Source organism: Oryzias latipes, chromosome 3 (assembly GCF_053564925.1).
Source record: "Oryzias latipes strain Hd-rR chromosome 3, Olatipes_Hd-rR_3.1".
In the NCBI taxonomy this organism is placed as follows: Eukaryota; Metazoa; Chordata; class Actinopteri; order Beloniformes; family Adrianichthyidae; genus Oryzias; species Oryzias latipes.
The window spans coordinates 811819-835588 of NC_136239.1; the positions used below are offsets into that span (position 1 = coordinate 811819).

Sequence of the window (23770 nt, forward strand, 5' to 3'; positions counted from 1 at the left end):
TTTCCCAAAATCCACCAAACATGCGTGTGGGGGAAAAACACGCCTCAGGCCAGGCAACCCATGTTTAGCCAGGTGAGAAATCGGCCTCACAGAGGATAAAGATGTGCCCCAAAGTAGCTGCAACAAAGTCAGTGGGAAACATAAAACCTCACTCATCAGCCGTCATTCGACGCCGCTCGCGGCGCTCATTGGTGTCTGGACTGCCATGATGACAGAAGGTCAGTCCTTGACCACGGTTTGGTTTGGTGAGAGCCCTGCCATCGCTTTGGGAGGGAGGGCATCGATTTTCCCTCACAAACGGACCAACCCCAAAACGGACTCTGCTGTTTCACTGACACCTGATCCAGCCAATCAGAAGAGGCGTCCACATTCTGCCCCCTACCTGTCATATGACACCTGAGGGGCAGAAGCACAGCGATCAGACATCCTCACCTGAGCCAGCGGCCGCAGCTCGCCGTCTGCAGCGCCGCGGTCCACGGCCGCCTGCAGCGGCTGCAGGCCTGTGGCCACGGCGGCGTCCAGCCGCTCCAGCATCTGCTTCTTATCTGGATCCGTGGTGGAAGCCAGTTTGTCCTGAAAGGGCTGAAGAGAACCAGGGAGGCATTCAGAGGGTCTGAGCAGAACCTGGAGGTCACAGCAGGCTGATCCGCCGTCATTTTCCTCCATCTTCACCGTGACGGAGGAGGTCAGCTGTCTTGGTAAAGCTACGTTTGTTCTTCTTAACAATCACAGATGGAGGAAATGTGAAGAAATCTACTTCTGAGATCCTTCCTGATCTAGAAGAAGCAGCTCCTGTTGGCGGTTTAAAGCTAAGGTGTTCACTTTTCTAGAGTTTCTGAAGGTATCAATCCATACATTAAGTTCTTCCTTTTTAAACTCAGGCATTAGAAATATTGACTGTGAAAATGAGACCGAGCGGATGTTTGAACGCCTCAGGCGGCTGGGACTCACCCCCCTGGCACTGAGGACGTCCTGCAGGATCTGAGCTGCAGCCGGTCTCTTCTCCTGGTACTGGTCCAGCAGGTGGTTCTGTCGGGCCCTTCTGATGATCTGACGGAGGAGAGGAGAGGGGAGGGGCAGACTTTTTAAACATATCATAAAAAACAAAGACAGGATGATTGACAGCAGCAGCAGCAGCCACCACGCCTCTCTTGACCTGTTTTTCAGCAGACGCGTTCATCTAACCGGACTTTTTCAAACGTTTTTCTGTCAACTTCCTGGTGAACTTCAGCAACAAGACATGAACACCACTTTAACAATAAATACTGAAAATCTCCTCCTCAGTTTTCCATCCTCAACGTTTTCTGCCTCCAGTTCCAGCTGATAGATGACAGGAAGATAAGTGAAGACCCCCCCCCTCAATAAAAAAAAAGATGGCCAACGATGATGACATGAAAACTCTACATGTTCTCCTGAACAGCTGCACCATCTCCAACTATGATGTGGACTCCAGAACTAAACATATAAAAGCATTTCCAATAGATCTGAATGTTATTTCATTCACAAACAAGCAGCTTTTTAAAAGTGCTTTCATAACAATACCAGGGGAAATCCAGGGAAATTGGCCAAAGTTGTAACTAAACAAACTGCATTTGTGTTTTTCAGACCTACATACCTATTGGTTAGATACTTCAGAACAAAGATCAGAGAGAAAAAACAGCAGAAGATCCTTTGAAGTGTAGCTGAAAGAAGCCGTTTTCTGTTTCTGGACTCACTTTATCATCTATGTCTGTGATGTTCATGCAGTAGAAGACGTCGTACTTGAAGTAGTCCCTCAGGATCCTTCGGAGGATGTCAAAGGAAATGTAGGACCTGCAGAGAAAGCATCAGGATCAAGTATTGGCTGAAGTCATCCTGGGGGGGGTCCTCTCAGCGGTACCTGGCGTGTCCCATGTGTGAGGCGTCGTACACTGTGGGTCCACAGCAGTACCACGTCACTCTGGTCCCTCTCTGAGGAAAAAACGGCTCCTGGAAGTGGGCGGAGGGAAAGGCGTCACTCTGACATGAACTTCCTGAACATTCAGTCAACAGAGAACGTCATCTTCTGTCACCACGTCTCCTTCTCTGCCTTTCATCATCAGCATGTCCGTCATGGAAACGCTGGCCACTCTGACCATTATAAGATGGACCCCTGTAGGTTGTTGGTCCATAAAAAAATGGGAGGGACCGGTTAGGGCGGAGCTACTGTTGAAACCTGTTAACTGGCTAAAGGTCATTCTGACTAAAGAAAGCGGTGGCTTCATCCTCGCCGCCCGCAATCTTCTCCCAGACAACATTAAAGGTCTACATCCTGCTTTTCTTTCAGAGTAGATTACATCCATATGTATGATTATATGTTTAGCACACTAAAGAACTCATTATTTAGGAAATACGAGGCATTTTCACAGCTCTAATTCAAACCCCCAAGTTAGACGACTCGATCTCTGAGGCTCCGCCTTTGTCTCCGTGTGGGTCCCGCCCATTTCATGATGTCGTCCTAGAGTCGGCCTCAGAGCGTGTCTGCGTTTCTCCCATGAAAACCTTTTGTGGATCCTCACAAAAGCGCTTAGCCGATCACCGCTAGCTCCACGGAGAAAGTGTGTGTTAGCCTGGGGGCGGGGCTGCTGACTCTTCCTGGAAGGGGCGGTTCTCACTTTGTGATGTCACAATGTGAAAGCACGTTGATCTGAGGGGCTGGTGCTCAGAGAGCAGGTTTGTAGAGGAATACTGACGGGTGTGTGAACGGATCAAAATACGGCTGTGGGTTGTTTTGTGAGGATTGACTCAACACCTACAGGCTGAAAATTAGGCCCTTCAAACGCTTTGAATGTACGACGTACCAAAAGCCAAGTGGACTCAAAAGCTGCTGATGACCTCCATCGTTAGCTTCAGCCCGCCTGCGCTGTGACGGTCGAACTCTGAGGGGAAACGCTCACCTGGACCGATCTAAACCGGACCGCGCAGCTCAGCTGAAACTAGACCCTGGGAATCTGGTCCAGACTGGTGGACTTGGAGAAGGTCCTGAACCACGTTCTGTGGAGGGATCTGAGAATAAAGAGTCTGCCGTGGGGACTGCTCCCTTTGTCCTTTCATGGCGGGGTTCTGCGACCACGGCTCTTTGTCTTCCAGTCTATCCTAAATCATGCTGCCTGAAGACGGAAGACTCGGCTTTGAATCCCCTCTTGGGTTGTTTGCTGATGTCTGCCTAAAGCTACGACCTTTGGCCTTTGGCAGAGCGGTTTCGTTTGGTCAGGACCTCCAAGTCTATGCTTCTGAGCTGAGAAAAGCCGGATCAGCGTCTGTCGTGTCGTAGTTGGGTCAGAGTGATGATGGAGTGATGACATCTCACAGCTTCTCTAACTACACAAACGGTGTGGGACGGCCTCCCTTTGCCCAGGGCCCCGCCCCTCTGACCTTTTCCTGTGTACATCTGTCCAAACAGGAGCTGACAGCAAACCCACCTTAGTTCTGGTCAGGCTGTTGTAGAGCCGAAGCTGGGGAACATCGCCTCCTGCTGGTGGAGACCAGGAGGGTTGGAGCCGCTTCCCTTTGGCTGAAATGGAACAAATGACCTGCATGAGTTTCCCCAGACGTTCCTCAAATGAAAGGAACTTTGTGTAGAAACCAAACCTGCAGGCTAATCTGTGGGATGATCACAGGCTGTGTCTGAATCCCCGCCATAACCCCTAACTACTAAAAACTAGACAGAGCGGGACGATGAAGGGCCCTGAATTTCTTTCAGACTCACTGCTTTTTTTTAACGTGGATCCGACATCATTGATTCATGAAGTTAAAATCTAATTAATATGAGCGTTTTGTGATGATTATTTATGATCCACTGTCTTCTGCTGATAGAAATGTTGATGGTTTATCAAAAAAATACATTTAGATACAATTTTTTGGTAAAAATTGTTCCGACGCAATGCATTGTGGTCTATCACTGATCTAGTGAGCATGGATGCACACTGGTTTTTCACAGAGACTTCTGGGAAATTTGTAGGGCTCTGGATTTTAGAATGTAGATTCAGACAAACTAGAACATGGAGAACGCTCTGTAGAGTGAGGAGGGAAGGAATTCAGACGAAACCATTACTCTGATCTACAGTCAGGACTTTAACTACCAACCTAAACTCCAGTCTATCCTGGAAGAAGACTAAAAAACAAAAGAGATTTTATGAAATGCTCTGCTCTGAGTAAAGAAATGCCATCATAGTCACTGAGTCAGTGTTTGCATCAACACAAACAGGCTTCAGCGTTTTAACCCTGCAGTCACTGCGTCCTGCATCACTACAAACACAACATGGACACGCCTGAACATCCATGTTCTTTTCATAGGAGTGCTGACGTCTGAAAGCCTCTGGAGGTTCATCTCTGAAGCCTGAGCTCCTCTGGTCAGTCAGTCAGGTGGACGTCTTCCTTCAGAGCTTTCACCAGACAGAGAAACCGACATCAAACCAAACGTTAACGTTCCTCCATCTTTGCTAAACATTTAAAAATGTGTTCATCTTTTTAGAAAATGTTCACAGGTTGAGGCTCAGACAGCCTTCTTTACTAACGCAGACCGCGAGCAGCGCAGAGTCAGGCCTGGACGCCAACAATCAGGGAACGGAGACATCCCAAGTACCTTTTCAAAGTAAAGGTACTCGCTTTCAAATGACGTTTGATACCAACGGAGAAACAATTCAGTACCGATGAGTAGATAGAAGCAGCTGATCAGAGGGATAAGCCACTCTCTACCAACATGCAGCTAAGGCCAAAACTCTGGGAAGACTGGCCCAGCTGTGGGAGGGGCTGACTTACTGAATGCAGCCTAAAACCAAAAGTCAAAATCCATTCATCAGTTAACAGAAAACTGTGTTTTTTTCATGTTCTTGTGGCATTTTTCTGATGATGGAGGACTTGTATATATATATTTTATTTAAATTGTCGTAAACCTCTAGCGGACAAAAGAACAAAGTTTGAAAAATATCGTATTTGTGACGTAGAAAATACTCTGGACGGGGCAAAAGCTCTTAGTTACAAGGACGGGAAGGGGGGGTGGGGTTGCTCCACACCAACAGTCAGCTCAGAGGTGAATTTCTAATAGCTGCTCTGTAGTAACAGTCCTAGACAACGACAGAACATTTTTACCAATAGCATCATCCTCATTGAAAGACCACTTGGAACGCTGTTAAAGTAGATTAAAAAATATCAGAGTGGGAGTAAAAAAAAGTTGTTTTTCGTTCTGATATTCTTCCTTATCACAGTCTTATTTCATTTTCTATTCTTTAATAAAGCTGAATACTCATTTTTAGCTTGTCTTTTAAAGGGTCTCCATCATGCTAAACCAACTTTTTGAGCTTTTCAGTGTTTTTAATCTTTATTCCTCACTGAAAACCTGCCCTCTGAGCACCAGCCCCTTCCAGTCCACCAGAACGAGCGGTTCCTCACATTGTGACGTCACAATGTGAGGAACCGCCCCTTCCAGGAAGAGTCTGCACTGCCAGCTCCGCCCCCAGGCTAACAGACACGCCCACTTTCTCAATGGAGCTAGCGGTGATCGGCTAAAGGCTTTCATTCATATGATCAATATGAACATCCATCTTTGCTAAAGTTCAGTTGTTTGTTGCTGAGGCCGCCTCTAGGATGACGTCATACAATGGGCGGCACCCACAAGGAGAAAAAGGCGGAGCCTCAGAGATCGAGTCGTCTTACTTGCAGGTTAAAAAAAGAGCTGTGAAAATACCTGATATTTCATAAATAAATGTTCTTAGGCGTGCCAAAGGTCATACATGACCATATGTATGGCTATAGTTTACTCTGTAAGGCTTGAGAAAAGAATGATATAGTCTGTCACTTTGAAGTTTAAAGGATTTCTGTAACTTCTGTTCTCATTTTATCAGGGCTCATCTTCCTCGCTGTTCCGAGGATATTTTTGGGCACAATTGTGCATGTTTCTTGTTTTTTTAATAGCAGATTGTGATCTGGGTCCTGATTGGCTGTAGAACATGTCAATCAATCTCCTCCATGCTGTGTCTCCTGTCCAGAATGCTCTCAGTTTTGTCACATCAATCACTCTTTGGTGTTTCTATTATGTAGCACTGGACGTGTGTTTCTATGAAGGTTTGACCTTTGAGAGTTTAACGGAGAGAGAGGTGAAAGAGTTTGTGCCTAAAGTTTGTAGTGAGGAGTTTCCAGAAGTGTCTGCAGTTACTGTAGAACTAAAGATGACGGTTCTGGGGTTGTTTGTAGAACATAACTCCAGCACTGAACGAGGGACTGCGGAGCAAACAAAGCATTGTGGGTAAACACTCATGCTCTTCCACAGCAGATCCAACACGTGCACAGCAGCAGCACTGTGTGAAGAAGCATGTGCGCGCTCTGACTCTTCACACAGCGGGTTTCACTGACGCCGCCGCCACGGCAGCTGGCCTCACACACCAATCACACCTGCGCAGCTGCTGCCTGCAGCCGTCTACTCACTGCTGCTGTCTGCGTCTGCGCTCAGCTCCGGCTGCAGCTGAATGTGCCTGTACCAGCGCAGAGCGTGGACGTGCTGCGGCTCGGGCGGCCTGTGGAGGAGCCTAAAGGCTGTCAGGTCAGCTTGGGAGGGGCTGAACCCCGCCAGGTAGCTGCGACCGCTGAGGTAGTCGTTCAGGGCGGCTGTCAGCGCAGCTTCCTCCCTGATCTGCAGCCAGGAGCCAAACTCCACAGCTGCAGAGAACACAGACGCAGGCGGTTACACACCAACGAGCAACACGCTTCCCCACACACCAAACACACGGCGCTCTGAGCGACGGGACGCACCCCCCCCACCTGTCATGGAGATGGGGGGGGGGGGGGGGTCTATAAGGCCAACAGATCCCAATAATCCGAAGACCCAGAGATTCAGGACACGGGTACGAGCTCAACATACTTTTCCTAGTAAAGCAGTTCTTTCACGGTGGGATGCTGCTGCTGCAGGTCTCAGGACAGCTGGTTACCGTGGTTACAGTGCGGCAGCATCTCATCTTTGCTAAACACTTTAAAGATCCACTTAATCACGCACCTGCAGGCAAATAGATCCTTTTACATCTTTGTTTTCCTCATCTGAGCTGGAATCTGGATCTAAACTTTAGGGCTGGTTAGCTTAGATCAGTGTTTTTCAGCCTTTTTTGAGCCACAGCACACTTTAATCTTGACAAAAATCCCACGGCACACCAGCATCCAAAGAAAAAAAAGGAAAAGCTCATAGTCTGTATTGATCTACAGTCCCTCCATGATCTCATGCATTTTTGTGATAATTGTGGCAGAAAAAGCTGGAAGCTGCAGATGTTTTTTCTGAAAGATGGAATAAAAGTTAAGTTAGAAGATTTAAAAACTGTTTAATGTGAGTATGTTATGGTTTCAAGACGTTTAACAAAGACGACTCATTGTACACTGAGATGCTGTCACGTTAACCCAATGCATCATGGGAGATGTAGTGATGTCAGACAGACTCTCTTCTCTGAGCTTCATGGTTTTGTTCTCTTGTTCCACGGTCTGACACCGGATTCTGTGGAAAGCTACACCGCTAAAGACGAACTTTAGCTGGTATTTCTGTTAGAACTGAGAGACTTTATGAGCAGAATCAGAACAAGGAAGTGAAGACTTTAACCACTTCTGATTGGTCAGACTGATGACATGTGATTAAGCCTCCAAGAATGATTGGTGGAGACAGTTAAAGGGGCGGGACTTTTCCTAAAACAGCTGAAGCTACGGCTAAATCGCGGTACCGTCATTCTTATCAAAATGTCTTTAATAGAATCAAATAAACACAAAGAAAAAAGTATTTTATGATCTTTCATATTCCTAACTACTCAGTGTTTTATCAGGGCCTGTTTGGATGAACACAGAGCGGATATCCTGGAGATGGAAATGTTTTTAGGTCAGTGAATGGGTCATTTCTCACGGCGCACTGGTTGAAAAACACTGGCTTAGATATCACTCGCCCTTTTTTGTTGCACCACTCTTGTTAGCTTGGGGGGGTGAAGGGCTGTAAACTAGTGGAAAATAGTGTAAACACAGAGATGATGGGAAATGAGGACAGCCATACACAGCATCCTGCCCACAACTCCGAGGTGATTTTCTCATAAACTCCTGCCGCTCTGCAGAAACTATGTCCACAGGCTTTTTGGTTATGGTTAAAAACGGCATCATCACGCTTTGACGTCAGATCCCAGCATGACTGAAGCGGACTGTAAGTCTTATTCTTAGTTTGGATAACAGTGTGAAACCGAAATGCAGAAGATTCAGTCAAAAACAGCAGTGATGGTGACGAGCTCTAAAGTCGGTGCTTGTGGGCGGGGCTTCAGCTGTCCACTGTTCGGTTTTATGAAGGCGCTTCCAGCTGGTTTGTTCACATCGGACAAGCGCCAGACGGTTTGTATGTACAGCCCGCGACCGGAAGGGCGTTCAGGACGCGGAAGCTCGAAATTCTGATCTGCACCATTGACTGTAGACCGGGAGGAGCCGGCGCACGCCAGAGATGTCTGCAACACTTACAGTTAACGGGATCCAGAAGGAATGAGACCTGAAGAATTTAAAGACAGGATCGGGGCGCGACAACCCGAGTCAGTTCAGCAATCTGATGGAGGGGAAATGATCACTGGGTTCACCAGCTGCAATAGTTAAACCCATGTTCATAAAAACATTTTTTCTATGGGACCTTCAGACACGGATTCAGAGCAGGAATCAGGAACAGCCAATTCTGGCTTTTTGTGCTCGAATAGAGCTTACCTGTACAGGCTTACTAAGGACAGGTAAGGCACAGGTAAAGGTACCTGTACCTGAGGTAGACATAAGCCGAGCCTTAGCAGTACCATACATGACGCCAACCTCAGAGGACTGATAGCGGCACTATCACCTCGAGTCAAAAACAAAACAATCATTGTTGACCAATCGACTGCTGAATGAATCGATAGAGACGGCCTCTAGTTGGAGGGAACCCTGTTCCCAGAAGACTCCGTCTGACAGGAAACTCATGAGAGGAACGCAGGAAGCTACAACCTCAGAACCAGAAGAACCAGAGCTGGGTCGGTTCTAGAGGTCCAAGACAAACACCGAAACTCTGAGAGAACGTTCCTGAACACAATAATGGTTTGAACAGTTTGAAAGAACTTTTGCTTCAATGGATACAATTATTTAATAAACATTGTTAGATATAAATTATTGTTTTAATATTAAAAAGCAGAAGCAAAAGCAAATAAACGCAGTTAGTTACATCAAGAAATCTGATTAAAACATCTAAATATAAAAGGGAGTACACACACGCACGCACGCACGCACACACCCACCCACCCACACCCATACACACACACACAGTAAACCAGCAAGTCTAACTTGGGTAAACCATCAGGTGCAACCCGAAAAAATCAGCAGGTGTAACTGTAACCCGGGTAAAGGTGTATCCGAGTAAATTAGCAGGTTAACCCGGGTAAATTAGCAGGTGTAAGTAACCCGAGTAAACCATCAGGTGTAACCCGGGCAAATCATCAGATGTAGCCCGGGTAAGTCAGCAGGTGTAGCCCGGGTAAATCAGCAGGTTTGACCCGGTGCGGCTGTCATTGATTCCGCTCGATCATCATGTTGTCGTTGGTTGAGCTAGCGCGGCTCCTTAACCCCTCGCGCGGGTTTCATGGTCGCTTTATGATCGCATCTTTAGGACACATTTGGTAATAAATTCATGTCCAACCGACAGTCAGAGGATCTAAACCGCCTACCTGAGTCTCCTGAGCTCGACATGATGAACACAGAGCTAACCGGCAGATGCTGATGCAACAAGAACGTGCCCGGAAGCAGACGGAACCGGAACTAATGCAAGCGGACCTGTTAGCGAGGGGGACGCTAAAGACTGACGGCCCACAACAAGCGGAAGTTTGTTTACATGAGAAAAAGTGGGCTCGAGGCCACAGAAGCGGCTCCTCTCTGCTCCGATCGCCCGGTCAGGAGAATGTCTTGCATGAAGGACTACGTGGACAGAGTGAGCCGCGTTTATGAGCGCTACACGGAGTACGTGAGGAGGAACCCCGCGGCCACGGCGCAGCTGGAGAACACCGTCCGGACTCTGTCCTACCTGATCGCAGGTGAGCCGCGGCTCAGCAGCAGCTTCCGCGGTACCCTTCAATGACCGAGCTGCTTCTAAAGGACACTTTTATTCCGAATCCGCAGGTCGATTTGCTGATTGTCATGAAATATCGGAATTAGGTGAGTTGCTTAGTGCAAAAAAGTCTGCACGTGTGCGCATGCGCGTTGAATGTTTTTTTATTTTGAGGATTTGAGTGAATTCTGTTTTATTACAATGATGAAGGTCTGAAGAAAACTGCTCACATTTAAAAGCTCAGGAAAAAAAACTGTATGTGGATTCAGGAAATGTTTCAGAGAAAAGAAAAAGTCTCCCTGCAGAAAAGCTGCAATTCAAAAATAGCGAGTATATTTGCAAAATAATCGCATTATTTATTTATAATTAGATCACAGTCATTGTAATACATTATTTAAATGTGTGAAACAGCTGATATTGTACTATAGCTTGTAGTTATTTTTTGTTTTGATTTAGTTTAATCTAATGTCTTAGCTAATTAACTAAAACTGTAATCTGAAACAAAGTTGAATAAACGAGCATTTACTGATAAAACTGCAGTATTTTTTAGTGTCCAAATAGAAGGAAGAACAATGACAGACACAGCTGGAAGTGTCTACAGGGCTGAAAAAGTGTCACAAATATCAAAGCTCTGAAAAATGCTTTAGCTGAACGTTTATTCTTCACTAGGAAAGAGTTTGTAAAGAATACATTCTATTTAAGTTTGTACACTACATTCAGTTGTATAAATAAAATCTCCAAAAACGGCAAAAGTAAAAGTACGATAAAAGAACCTCCTGAATGTTTGGGAACCAGAGCTGAAAGCTGCTTCTGGAAAACGTTTATGTTTCTGTTCAGAAACACAGAAGAAGATCTGAAATAAAAATCCCACAAAGAACAGAACATGTTAGCTTTATGACACCAGCAGGGATGGATGGATGATGGATGGATGCATGGATGGATGATGGATGGATGGATGATGGATGGATGCATGGATGGATGATGGATGGATGCATGGATGGATGGATGATGGATGGATGGATGGATGATGGATGGATGGATGGATGATGGATGGATGCATGGATGGATGGATGATGGATGGATGGATGGATGATAGATGGATGGATGATAGATGGATGGTGGATGGATGAAGGAAGAAGGTTGGATGATGGATGGGTGAAGGATGGATGGATCATGGATGGATGGATGGATGGATGGAGGATGGATGGATGGATGATGGATGGATGCATGGATGGATGGATGGATGGATGATGGATGGATGGATGGATGATAGATGGATGGATGATAGATGGATGGTGGATGGATGAAGGATGAAGGTTGGATGATGGATGGGTGAAGGATGGATGGATGATGGATGGATGGATGGATGGAGGATGGATGGATGGATGCATGGATGGATGGATGGATGATGGATGGATTGATGGATGGATGGATGATAGATGGATCATGGATGGATGAAGGATGAAGGTTGGAGGTTGGATGGGAGAAGGATGGATGGATGATGGATGGATGGATGGATGGATGATATATGGATGATGGTTAGATGGATGGATGATAGATGGATGGATGATAGATGGATGGTGGATGGATGGATGATGGAGGATGGATGGATGCATGGATGGATGGATGAAGGATGAAAGTTGGATGATGGATGGATGGGTGAAGGATGTAAGTTGGATGATGGAGGGATGGATGAAGGATGATGGATGGATGATTGATGGATGATGGATGGATGGATGAAGGTGGATGGATGGATGATGGATGGATGGATGATAGATGGATGATGGAGGGATCGATGATGGATGATGGAGGGATGGATGATGGATGGATGATGATCGATGGATGACAGATGGATGATGGAGGGATGGATGATGGATAGATGGTGGATGGATGGATGGATGGATGATAGATGGATGGTGGATGGATGAAGGATGAAGGTTGGATGATGGATGGGTGAAGGATGGATGGATGATAGATGGATTGATGGATGGATGGAAGATGGATGGATGCATGGATGGATGGATGGATGGAAGATGGATGGATGCATGGATGGATGGATGGATTGATGAATGGATGGATGATAGATGGATGGATGATAAATGGATCGTGGATGGATGAAGGGTGAAGGTTGGAGGTTGGATGGGTGAAGGATGGATGGATGATGATGGATAGATGGATGGATGATAGATGGATGGATGATAGATGGATGGATGATGGAGGATGGATGGATGCATGGATGGATGATGGATGGATGATAGATGGATGGATGAAGGATGAAAGTTGGATGATGGATGGATGGATGGATGCATGGATGAAAGTTGGATGATGGAGGGATGGATGAAGGATGATGGATGGATGGATGGATAATGGATGATGGATGATAGATGGATGATGGATGGATGGATGGATGGATGGATGATGGATGGATGATGGATGGATGATGGATGGATGGATGAAGGTGGATGGATGGATGATGGATGGATGGATGATAGATGGATGATGGAGGGATCGATGATGGATGATGGAGGGATGGATGATGGATGGATGATGATGGATGGATGATGGATGGATGGATGATTGATGGATGGATGATGATGGATGGATGACAGATGGATGATGGAGGGATGGATGATGGATAGATGGTGGATGGATGGATGATGGATGGATGATGGATGGATGGATGATAGATGGATGATGGATGGATGCATGGATGAAGGATGATGGATGGATGGATGATGGATGGATGAAGGATGATGGATGGATGGATGAAGGATGGATGGATGGAGGATGGATGCATGGATGGATGCATGGATGGATGGATGAAGGATGATGGATGGATGGATGATGGATGGATTATGGATGATGGAAGGCTGGATGATAGATGGCTGGATGCATGGATGGATGATGGATGGATGGATGGATGATGGATGGATGGATGGATGAAGGATGATGAATGGATGGATGATGGAGGGATGGATGATGGATGGATGGATGAAGGATGAAAGTTGGATGATGGAGGGATGGATGAAGGATGATGGATGGATGATAGATGGATGGATTGATGATAGATGATAGATGGATGATGGATGGATGGATGAAAGAGGATGGATGGATGGATGATGGATGGATGGAGGATGGATGATGGAGGGATCGATGATGGATGATGGAGGGATGGATGATGATGGATTGATGATGATGGATGGATGATGGATGGATGTATGATGGATGGATGGATGATGCAGGGATGGATGATGGATGGATGGATGACAGATGGATGATGGATGGATGGATGATGGATAGATGGTGGATGGATGGATGATGGATGGATGATGGATGATAAATGGATGATGGATGGATGATGGAGGATGGATGGATGCATGGATGAATGATGGATGGATGATAGATGGATGGATGAAGGATGAAAGTTGGATGATGGATGGATGGATGCATGGATGAAAGTTGGATGATGGAGGGATGGATGAAGGATGATGGATGGATGATGGATGATGGATGGATGATGGATGATGGATGGATGGATGGATGATGGATGGATGATGGATGGATGAAGGTGGATGGATGGATGATGGATGGATGGATGATGGATGATGGAGAGATGGATGATGGAGAGATGGATGATGGATGGATGATGATGGATGGATGATGGATGGATGGATGGATGATGATGGATGGATGACAGATGGATGATGGAGGGATGGATGATGGATAGATGGTGGATGGATGGATGATGGATGGATGATGGATGGATGGATGGATGATAGATGGATGATGGATGGATGCATGGATGAAGGATGATGGATGGATGGATGATGGATGGATGAAGGATGATGGATGGATGGATGCATGGATGGATGATGCATGGATGGATGATGGATGGAGGATGGATGCATGGATGGATGCATGGATGGATGGATGAAGGATGATGGATGGATGGATGGATGATGGATGGATTATGGATGATGGATGGCTGGATGATGGATGGATGGATGGATGGATGATGGATGGATGGATGGATGGATGATGGAGGGATGGATGATGGATGGATGGATGAAGGATGAAAGTTGGATGATGGATGGATGGTAGAAGGATGAAAGTTGGATGATGGAGGGATGGATGAAAGATGATGGATGGATGATAGATGGATGGATGGATGATGGATGATGGATGGATGGATGGATGGATGATGGATGGATGAAGGAGGATGGATGGATGGATGGATGGATGGATGATGGATGGATGGAGGATGGATGATGGAGGGATCGATGATGGATGATGGAGGGATGGATGATGGATGGATGATGATGGATTGATGATGATGGATGGATGATGGATGGATGTATGATGGATGGATGGATGATGCAGGGATGGATGATGGAGGGATGGATGATGGATAGATGGTGGATAGATGGATGATGGATGGATGATGGATGGATGGATGATAGATGGATGATGGATGGATGATGGATGGATGCATGGATGAAGGATGATGGATGGATGGATGATGGATGGATGAAGGATGATGGATGGATGGATGATGGATGGATAAAGGATGATGGATGGATGGATGGATGAAGGATGGATGGATGCATGGATGCATGGATGGATGATGGATGGATGGATGAAGGATGATGGATGGATGGATTATGGATGATGGATGGCTGGATGATAGATGGCTGGATGCATGGATGGATGATGGATGGATGGATGATGGATGGATGGATGATGGATGGATGGATGAAGGATGGATGATGGAGGGATGGATGATGGATGGATGGATGAAGGATGAAAGTTGGATGATGGATGGATGGGTGAAGGATGAAAGTTGGATGATGGAGGGATGGGTGAAGGATGAAAGTTGGATGATGGAGGGATGGATGATGGATGGATGATAGATGGATGATGGATAGATGGATGGATGATAGATGGATGGTGGATGGATGGATGATGGAGGATGGATGGATGCATGGATGGATGGATGATGAAAGTTGGATGATGGATGGATGGATGAAGGATGATGGATGGATGATGGATGGATGGATGAAGGTGGATGGATGGATGATGGATGGATGGATGATAGATGGATGATGGAGGGATCGATGATGGATGATGGAGGGATGGATGATGGATGGATGATGATGGATGGATGACAGATGGATGATGGAGGGATGGATGATGGATAGATGGTGGATGGATGGATGATGGATGGATGATGGATGGATGGATGGATGGATGATAGATGGATGGATGATAGATGGATGGTGGATGGATGAAGGATGAAGGTTGGATGATGGATGGGTGAAGGATGGATGGATGATAGATGGATGGATGGATGGATGGAAGATGGATGCATGGATGGATGGATGGATGATGGATGGATTGATGGATGGATGGATGATAGATGGATGATGGATAGATGGATGGATGATAGATGGATGATGGATGGATGATAGATGGATGGATGAAGGATGAAAGTTGGATGGATGATGGAGGATGGATGGATGCATGGATGGATGATGGATGGATGATAGATGGATGGATGAAGGATGAAAGTTGGATGATGGATGGATGGATGGATGCATGGATGAAAGTTGGATGATGGAGGGATGGATGAAGGATGATGGATGGATGGATGGATAATGGATGATGGATGGATGATGGATGGATGATGGATGGATGATGGATGGATGGATGATGGATGGATGGATGATAGATGGATGATGGAGGGATCGATGATGGATGATGGAGGGATGGATGATGGATGGATGATGATGGATGGATGATGGATGGATGGATGATGGATGGATGATGATGGATGGATGACAGATGGATGATGGAGGGATGGATGATGGATAGATGGTGGATGGATGGATGATGGATGGATGATGGATGGATGGATGATAGATGGATGATGGATGGATGCATGGATGAAGGATGATGGATGGATGGATGATGGATGGATGAAGGATGATGGATGGATGGATGAAGGATGGATGGATGCATGGATGGATGATGCATGGATGGATGATGGATGCATGGATGGATGCATGGATGGATGGATGAAGGATGATGGATGGATGGATGATGGATGGATTATGGATGATGGATGGATTATGGATGATGGATGGCTGGATGATAGATGGCTGGATGCATGGATGGATGATGGATGGATGGATGGATGGATGGATGATGGATGGATGGATGGATGGATGAAGGATGATGAATGGATGGATGATGGAGGGATGGATGATGGATGGATGGATGAAGGATGAAAGTTGGATGATGGATGGATGGGTGAAGGATGAAAGTTGGATGATGGAGGGATGGATGAAGGATGATGGATGGATGATAGATGGATGGATTGATGATGGATGATGGATGGATGGATGGATGATGGATGGATGGATGGATGAAGGAGGATGGATGGATGGATGATGGATGGATGGAGGATGGATGATGGAGGGATCGATGATGGATGATGGAGGGATGGATGATGGATGGATGATGATGGATGGATGATGATGGATGGATGATGGATGGATGTATGATGGATGGATGGATGATGCAGGGATGGATGATGGATGGATGGATGACAGATGGATGATGGAGGGATGGATGATGGATAGATGGTGGATGGATGGATGATGGATGGATGATGGATGGATGGATGATAAATGGATGATGGATGGATGATGGAGGATGGATGGATGCATGGATGAATGATGGATGGATGATAGATGGATGGATGAAGGATGAAAGTTGGATGATGGATGGATGGATGGATGCATGGATGAAAGTTGGATGATGGAGGGATGGATGAAGGATGATGGATGGATGATGGATGGATGGATGATGGATGATGGATGATAGATGGATGATGGATGGATGGATGGATGATGGATGGATGATGGATGGATGAAGGTGGATGGATGGATGATGGAGGGATCGATGATGGATGATGGAGAGATGGATGATGGATGGATGATGATGGATGGATGGATGATGGATGGATGATGATGGATGGATGACAGATGGATGATGGAGGGATGGATGATGGATAGATGGTGGATGGATGATGGATGGATGGATGATAGATGGATGATGGAGGGATGGATGATGGATGGATGCATGGATGAAGGATGATGGATGATGGATGGATGAAGGATGATGGATGGATGGATGAAGGATGGATGGATGCATGGATGGATGATGCATGGATGGATGATGGATGGAGGATGGATGCATGGATGGATGCATGGATGGATGGATGAAGGATGATGGATGGATGGATGGATGATGGATGGATTATGGATGATGGATGGCTGGATGATGGAGGGATGGATGATGGATGGATGGATGAAGGATGAAAGTTGGATGATGGATGGATGGTAGAAGGATGAAAGTTGGATGATGGAGGGATGGATGAAGGATGATGGATGGATGATAGATGGATGGATGGATGATGGATGATAGATGGATGATGGATGGATGGATGGATGATGGATGGATGATGGATGGATGAAGGAGGATGGATGGATGGATGATGGATGGATGGAGGATGGATGATGGAGGGATGGATGATGGATAGATGGTGGATGGATGGATGATGGATGGATGATGGATGGATGGATGATAAATGGATGATGGATGGATGATGGATGGATGAAGGATGATGGATGGATGGATGATGGATGGATAAAGGATGATGGATGGATGGATGGATGATACATGGCTGGATGGATTATGGATGATGGATGGATGGATGAATGATGATGGATGGATGATGGATGGATGTATGATGGATGGATGGAGGGATGGATGATGGATGGATGGATGACAGATGGATGATGGAGGGATGGATGATGGATAGATGGTGGATGGATGATGGATGGATGATGGATGGATGATGGATGGATGATGGATGGATGGATGATGGATGGATGAAGGATGATGGATGGATGGATGCATGGATGCATGGATGGATGATACATGGCTGGATGCATGGATGGATGATGGATGCATGGATGGATGGATGAAGGATGATGGATAGATGGATTATGGATGATGGATGGCTGGTTGATAGATGGCTGGATGATAGATGGCTGGATGATAGATGGCTGGATGCATGGATGGATGATGGATGGATGGATGATGGATGGATGGATGAAAGTTGGATGATGGATGGATGGGTGAAGGATGAAAGTTGGATGATGGAGGGATGGGTGAAGGATGAATGTTGGATGATGGATGGATGGATGAAGGATGGATGGATGAAGGAGGATGGATGGATGGATGGATGGATGATGGATGGATGATAGATGGATGATGGAGGGATCGATGATGGATGATGGAGGGATGGATGATGGATGGATGATGATGGATTGATGATGATTGATGTATGATGGATGGATGTATGATGGAGGGATGGATGATGGATGGATGATGGATGGATGGATGACAGATGGATGATGGAGGGATGGATGATGGATGGATGGATGATGGAGGGATGGTGGATGGATGGATGATAGATGGATGATGGATGGATGCATGGATGGATGATGGATGGATGAAGGATGATGGATGGATGGATGATAGATGGATGAAGGATGATGGATGGATGGATGGATGATGGATGGATGGATGCATGGATGCATGGATGGATGATGATGGATGGATGATGGATGGATGGATGATTGATGGATGGATGATGGATGGATGAAGGATGATGGATGGATGGATGGATGAAGGATGGATGGATGCATGGATGGATGATACATGGCTGGATGCATGGATGGATGATGGATGGAGGATGGATGCATGGATGAAGGATGATGGATGGATGGATGATGGATGGATTATGGATGATGGATGGCTGGATGATAGATGGCTGGATGCATGGAAGGATGATGGATGGATGATGGATGGATGATGGAGGGATGGATGATGGATGGATGGATGGATGAAGGATGATGGATGGATGATGGATGGATGATGGAGGGATGGATGATGGATGGATGAAGGATGATGGATGAATGGATGAAGGATGATGGATGGATGGATGATGGATGAATGGATGATGGATGATGGATGGATGGGTGGATCGATGATGGATGGATGATGGATGGATGGATGATGGATGGATGATGGATGGATTGATGATGATTGATGTATGATGGATGGATGGGTGGATCGATGATGGATGTATGATGGAGGGATGGATGATGGATGATGGATGGATGGATGACAGATGGATGATGGAGGGATGGATGATGGATGGATGGATGATGGTGGATGGATGGATGATAGATGGATGATGGATGGATGGGTGGATCGATGATGGATGTATGATGGAGGGATGGATGATGGATGGATGATGGATGGATGGATGACAGATGGATGATGGAGGGATGGATGATGGATGGATGGATGATGGTGGATGGATGGATGATAGATGGATGATGGATGGATGATGGATGGATGCATGGATGGATGATGGATGGATGAAGGATGATGGATGGATGGATGATAGATGGATGAAGGATGATGGATGGATGGATGGATGATGGATGGATGGATGCATGGATGATAGATGGATGAAGGATGATGGATGGATGAATGATGATGGATGAATGGATGAAGGATGATGGATGAATGGATGAATGGATGAAGGATGATGGATGGATGGGTGGATGGATGATGGATGGATGATGGATGGATGGATGATGGATGGATGATGGATGGATGAAGGATGATGGATGGATGGATGATAGATGGATGAAGGATGATGGATGGATGAATGATGATGGATGGAAGGATGATGGATGAATGGATGAAGGATGATGGATGGATGGGTGGATGGATGATGGATGGATGATGGATGGATGGATGATGGATGGATGATGGATGGATGGATGATGGATGGATTGATGATGATTGATGTATGATGGATGGATGTATGATGGAGGGATGGATGATGGATGGAAGATGGATGGATGATGGATGGATGGATGGATGACAGATGGATGATGGAGGGATGGATGATGGATGGATGGATGATGGTGGATGGATGGATGATGGATGGATGCATGGATGGATGATGGATGGATGGATGATGGATGGATGGATGAAGGATGATGGATGGATGATGGATGATGATGGATGGATGATGGATGGATGGATGATTGATGGATGGATGATGGATGGATGAAGGATGATGGATGGATGGATGGATGAAGGATGGATGGATGCATGGATGGATGATACATGGCTGGATGCATGGATGGATGATGGATGGAGGATGGATGCATGGATGGATGCATGGATGAAGGATGATGGATGGATGGATGATGGATGGATTATGGATGATGGATGGCTGGATGATAGATGGCTGGATGCATGGAAGGATGATGGATGGATGATGGATGGATGATGGAAGGATGGATGATGGATGAAGGATGATGGATGGATGATGGATGGATGATGGAGGGATGAAGGATGATGGATGAATGGATGAAGGATGATGGATGGATGGATGATGGATGAATGGATGATGGATGATGGATGGATGGATGAATGATGATGGATGGATGAATGATGATGGATGAATGGATGAAGGATGATGGATGAATGGATGAAGGATGATGGATGGATGGGTGGATGGATGATGGATGGATGATGGATGGATGATGGATGGATGCATGGATGGATGAAGGATGATGGATGATGGATGGATGAAGGATGATGGATGGATGGATGGATGATACATGGCTGGATGCATGGATTGATGATGGATGCATGGATGGATGGATGAAGGATGATGGATGGATGGATTATGGATGATGGATGGCTGGATGATAGATGGCTGGATGCATGGATGGATGATGGATGGATGGATGGATGGATGATGGATGGATGAAAGTTGGATGATGGATGGATGGGTGAAGGATGAAAGTTGGATGATGGAGGGATGGGTGAAGGATGAAAGTTGGATGATGGATGGATGGATGGATGGATGATGGATGGATGAAGGAGGATGGATGGATGGATGGATGATGGATGGATGATAGATGGATGGAGGGATTGATGATGGATGATGGAGGGATGGATGATGGATGGATGATGATGGATTGATGATGATTGATGTATGATGGATGGATGTATGATGGAGGGATGGATGATGGATGGATGATGGATGGATGGATGACAGATGGATGATGGATGATGGAGGGATGGATGATGAATGGATGGATGATGGATGGATGGTGGATGGATGATAGATGGATGATGGATGGATGATGGATGGATGATGGATGGATGAAGGATGATGGATGGATGGATGATAGATGGATGAAGGATGATGGATGGATGCATGGATGCATGGATGGATGATGGATGATGATGGATGGATGATGGATGGATGGTGGATGGATGGATGATAGATGGATGATTGATGGATGGATGATGGATGGATGGATGGATGAAGGATGGATGGATGCATGGATGGATGATACATGGCTGGATGCATGGATGGATGATGGATGGAGGATGGATGCATGGATGGATGCATGGATGAAGGATGATGGATGGATGGTTGGATGGATGGATGGATGGTTGGATGGATTGATGGATGGATACATGGATGGATGGTTGGATGGTGGATGGATGGATGATGGATGGATGATGGATGGATGGATGATAAATGGATGATGGATGGATGATGGATGGATGAAGGATGATGGATGGATGGATGATGGATGGATAAAGGATGATGGATGGATGGATGATGGATGGATAAAGGATGATGGATGGATGGATGATGGAGGATGGATGGATGCATGGATGAATGATGGATGGATGATAGATGGATGGATGAAGGATGAAAGTTGGATGATGGATGGATGGATGGATGCATGGATGAAAGTTGGATGATGGAGGGATGGATGAAGGATGATGGATGGATGATGGATGGATGGATGATGGATGATAGATGGATGATGGATGGATGGATGGATGGATGATGGATGGATGATGGATGGATGAAGGTGGATGGATGGATGATGGATGGATGGATGATGGAGGGATCGATGATGGATGATGGAGAGATGGATGATGGATGGATGATGATGGATGGATGATGGATGGATGGATGGATGATGGATGGATGATGATGGATGGATGACAGATGGATGATGGAGGGATGGATGATGGATAGATGGTGGATGGATGGATGATAGATGGATGATGGAGGGATGGATGATGGATGGATGCATGGATGAAGGATGATGGATGATGGATGGATGAAGGATGATGGATGGATGGATGAAGGATGGATGGATGCATGGATGGATGATGCATGGATGGATGATGGATGGAGGATGGATGCATGGATGGATGCATGGATGGATGGATGAAGGATGATGGATGGATGGATGGATGGATTATGGATGATGGATGGCTGGATGATGGATGGATGGATGGATGGATGGATGATGGAGGGATGGATGATGGATGGATGGATGAAGGATGAAAGTTGGATGATGGATGGATGGTAAAAGGATGAAAGTTGGATGATGGAGGGATGGATGAAGGATGATGGATGGATGATAGATGGATGGATGGATGATGGATGATAGATGGATGATGGATGGATGGATGGATGATGGATGGATGATGGATGGATGAAGGAAGATGGATGGATGGATGATGGATGGATGGAGGATGGATGATGGAGGGATCGATGATGGATGACGGAGGGATGGACGATGGATGGATGATGATGGATGGATGATGGATGGATGTATGATGGATGGATGGATGATGCAGGGATGGATGATGGATGGATGGATGACAGATGGATGATGGAGGGATGGATGATGGATAGATGGTGGATGGATGGATGATGGATGGATGATGGATGGATGGATGATAAATGGATGATGGATGGATGATGGATGGATGATGGATGGATGAAGGATGATGGATGGATGGATGATGGATGGATAAAGGATGATGGATGGATGGATGATACATGGCTGGATGGATTATGGATGATGGATGGATGGATGAATGATGATGGATGGATGATGGATGGATGTATGATGGATGGATGGAGGGATGGATGATGGATGGATGGATGACAGATGGATGATGGAGGGATGGATGATCGATAGATGGTGGATGGATGATGGATGGATGATGGATGGATGATGGATGGATGATGGATGGATGGATGATGGATGGATGAAGGATGATGGATGGATGGATGCATGGATGCATGGATGGATGATACATGGCTGGATGCATGGATGGATGATGGATGCATGGATGGATGGATGAAGGATGATGGATGGATGGATTATGGATGATGGATGGCTGGTTGATAGATGGCTGGATGATAGATGGCTGGATGATGGATGGATGGATGATGGATGGATGGATGAAAGTTGGATGATGGATGGATGGGTGAAGGATGAAAGTTGGATGATGGAGGGATGGGTGAAGGATGAATGTTGGATGATGGATGGATGGATGAAGGATGGATGGATGAAGGAGGATGGATGGATGGATGGATGATGGATGGATGATAGATGGATGATGGAGGGATCGATGATGGATGATGGAGGGATGGATGATGGATGGATGATGATGGATTGATGATGATTGATGTATGATGGATGGATG

General features: G+C 46.1%; 2 protein-coding genes across 3 annotated transcripts in view; one reads left to right on the plus strand and one right to left on the minus strand.

Annotated features, from left to right (window-relative positions):
- cars1 (cysteinyl-tRNA synthetase 1) overlaps positions 1-9838 on the minus strand; it is a 27744-nt gene extending 17906 nt beyond the window's left edge. Inside the window, exons 1-7 of one of the 2 annotated variants that reach the window (XM_023951268.2) lie at positions 9699-9811; positions 6442-6672; positions 3441-3532; positions 1880-1968; positions 1716-1812; positions 952-1050; positions 433-582 (exon numbers count right to left, since the gene is read on the minus strand). In XM_023951268.2, coding sequence (XP_023807036.1) covers positions 433-582; positions 952-1050; positions 1716-1812; positions 1880-1968; positions 3441-3532; positions 6442-6672; positions 9699-9720 — 780 coding nt within the window. In that variant the 5' untranslated portion in view covers positions 9721-9811. Of the gene's footprint in view, positions 1-432; positions 583-951; positions 1051-1715; positions 1813-1879; positions 1969-3440; positions 3533-6441; positions 6673-9698 lie in introns of both variants that reach the window. The other variant, XM_023951270.2, reaches the window with a different exon arrangement.
- Positions 9783-23770, plus strand: part of pex16 (peroxisomal biogenesis factor 16) — a 25015-nt gene continuing 11027 nt past the window's right edge. Inside the window, exons 1-2 of the mRNA XM_023951281.2 lie at positions 9783-10061; positions 10147-10182. Of these exons, the coding sequence (XP_023807049.1) occupies positions 9863-10061; positions 10147-10182 (235 nt within the window). The 5' untranslated portion in view covers positions 9783-9862. The remainder of the gene's footprint in view (positions 10062-10146; positions 10183-23770) is intronic.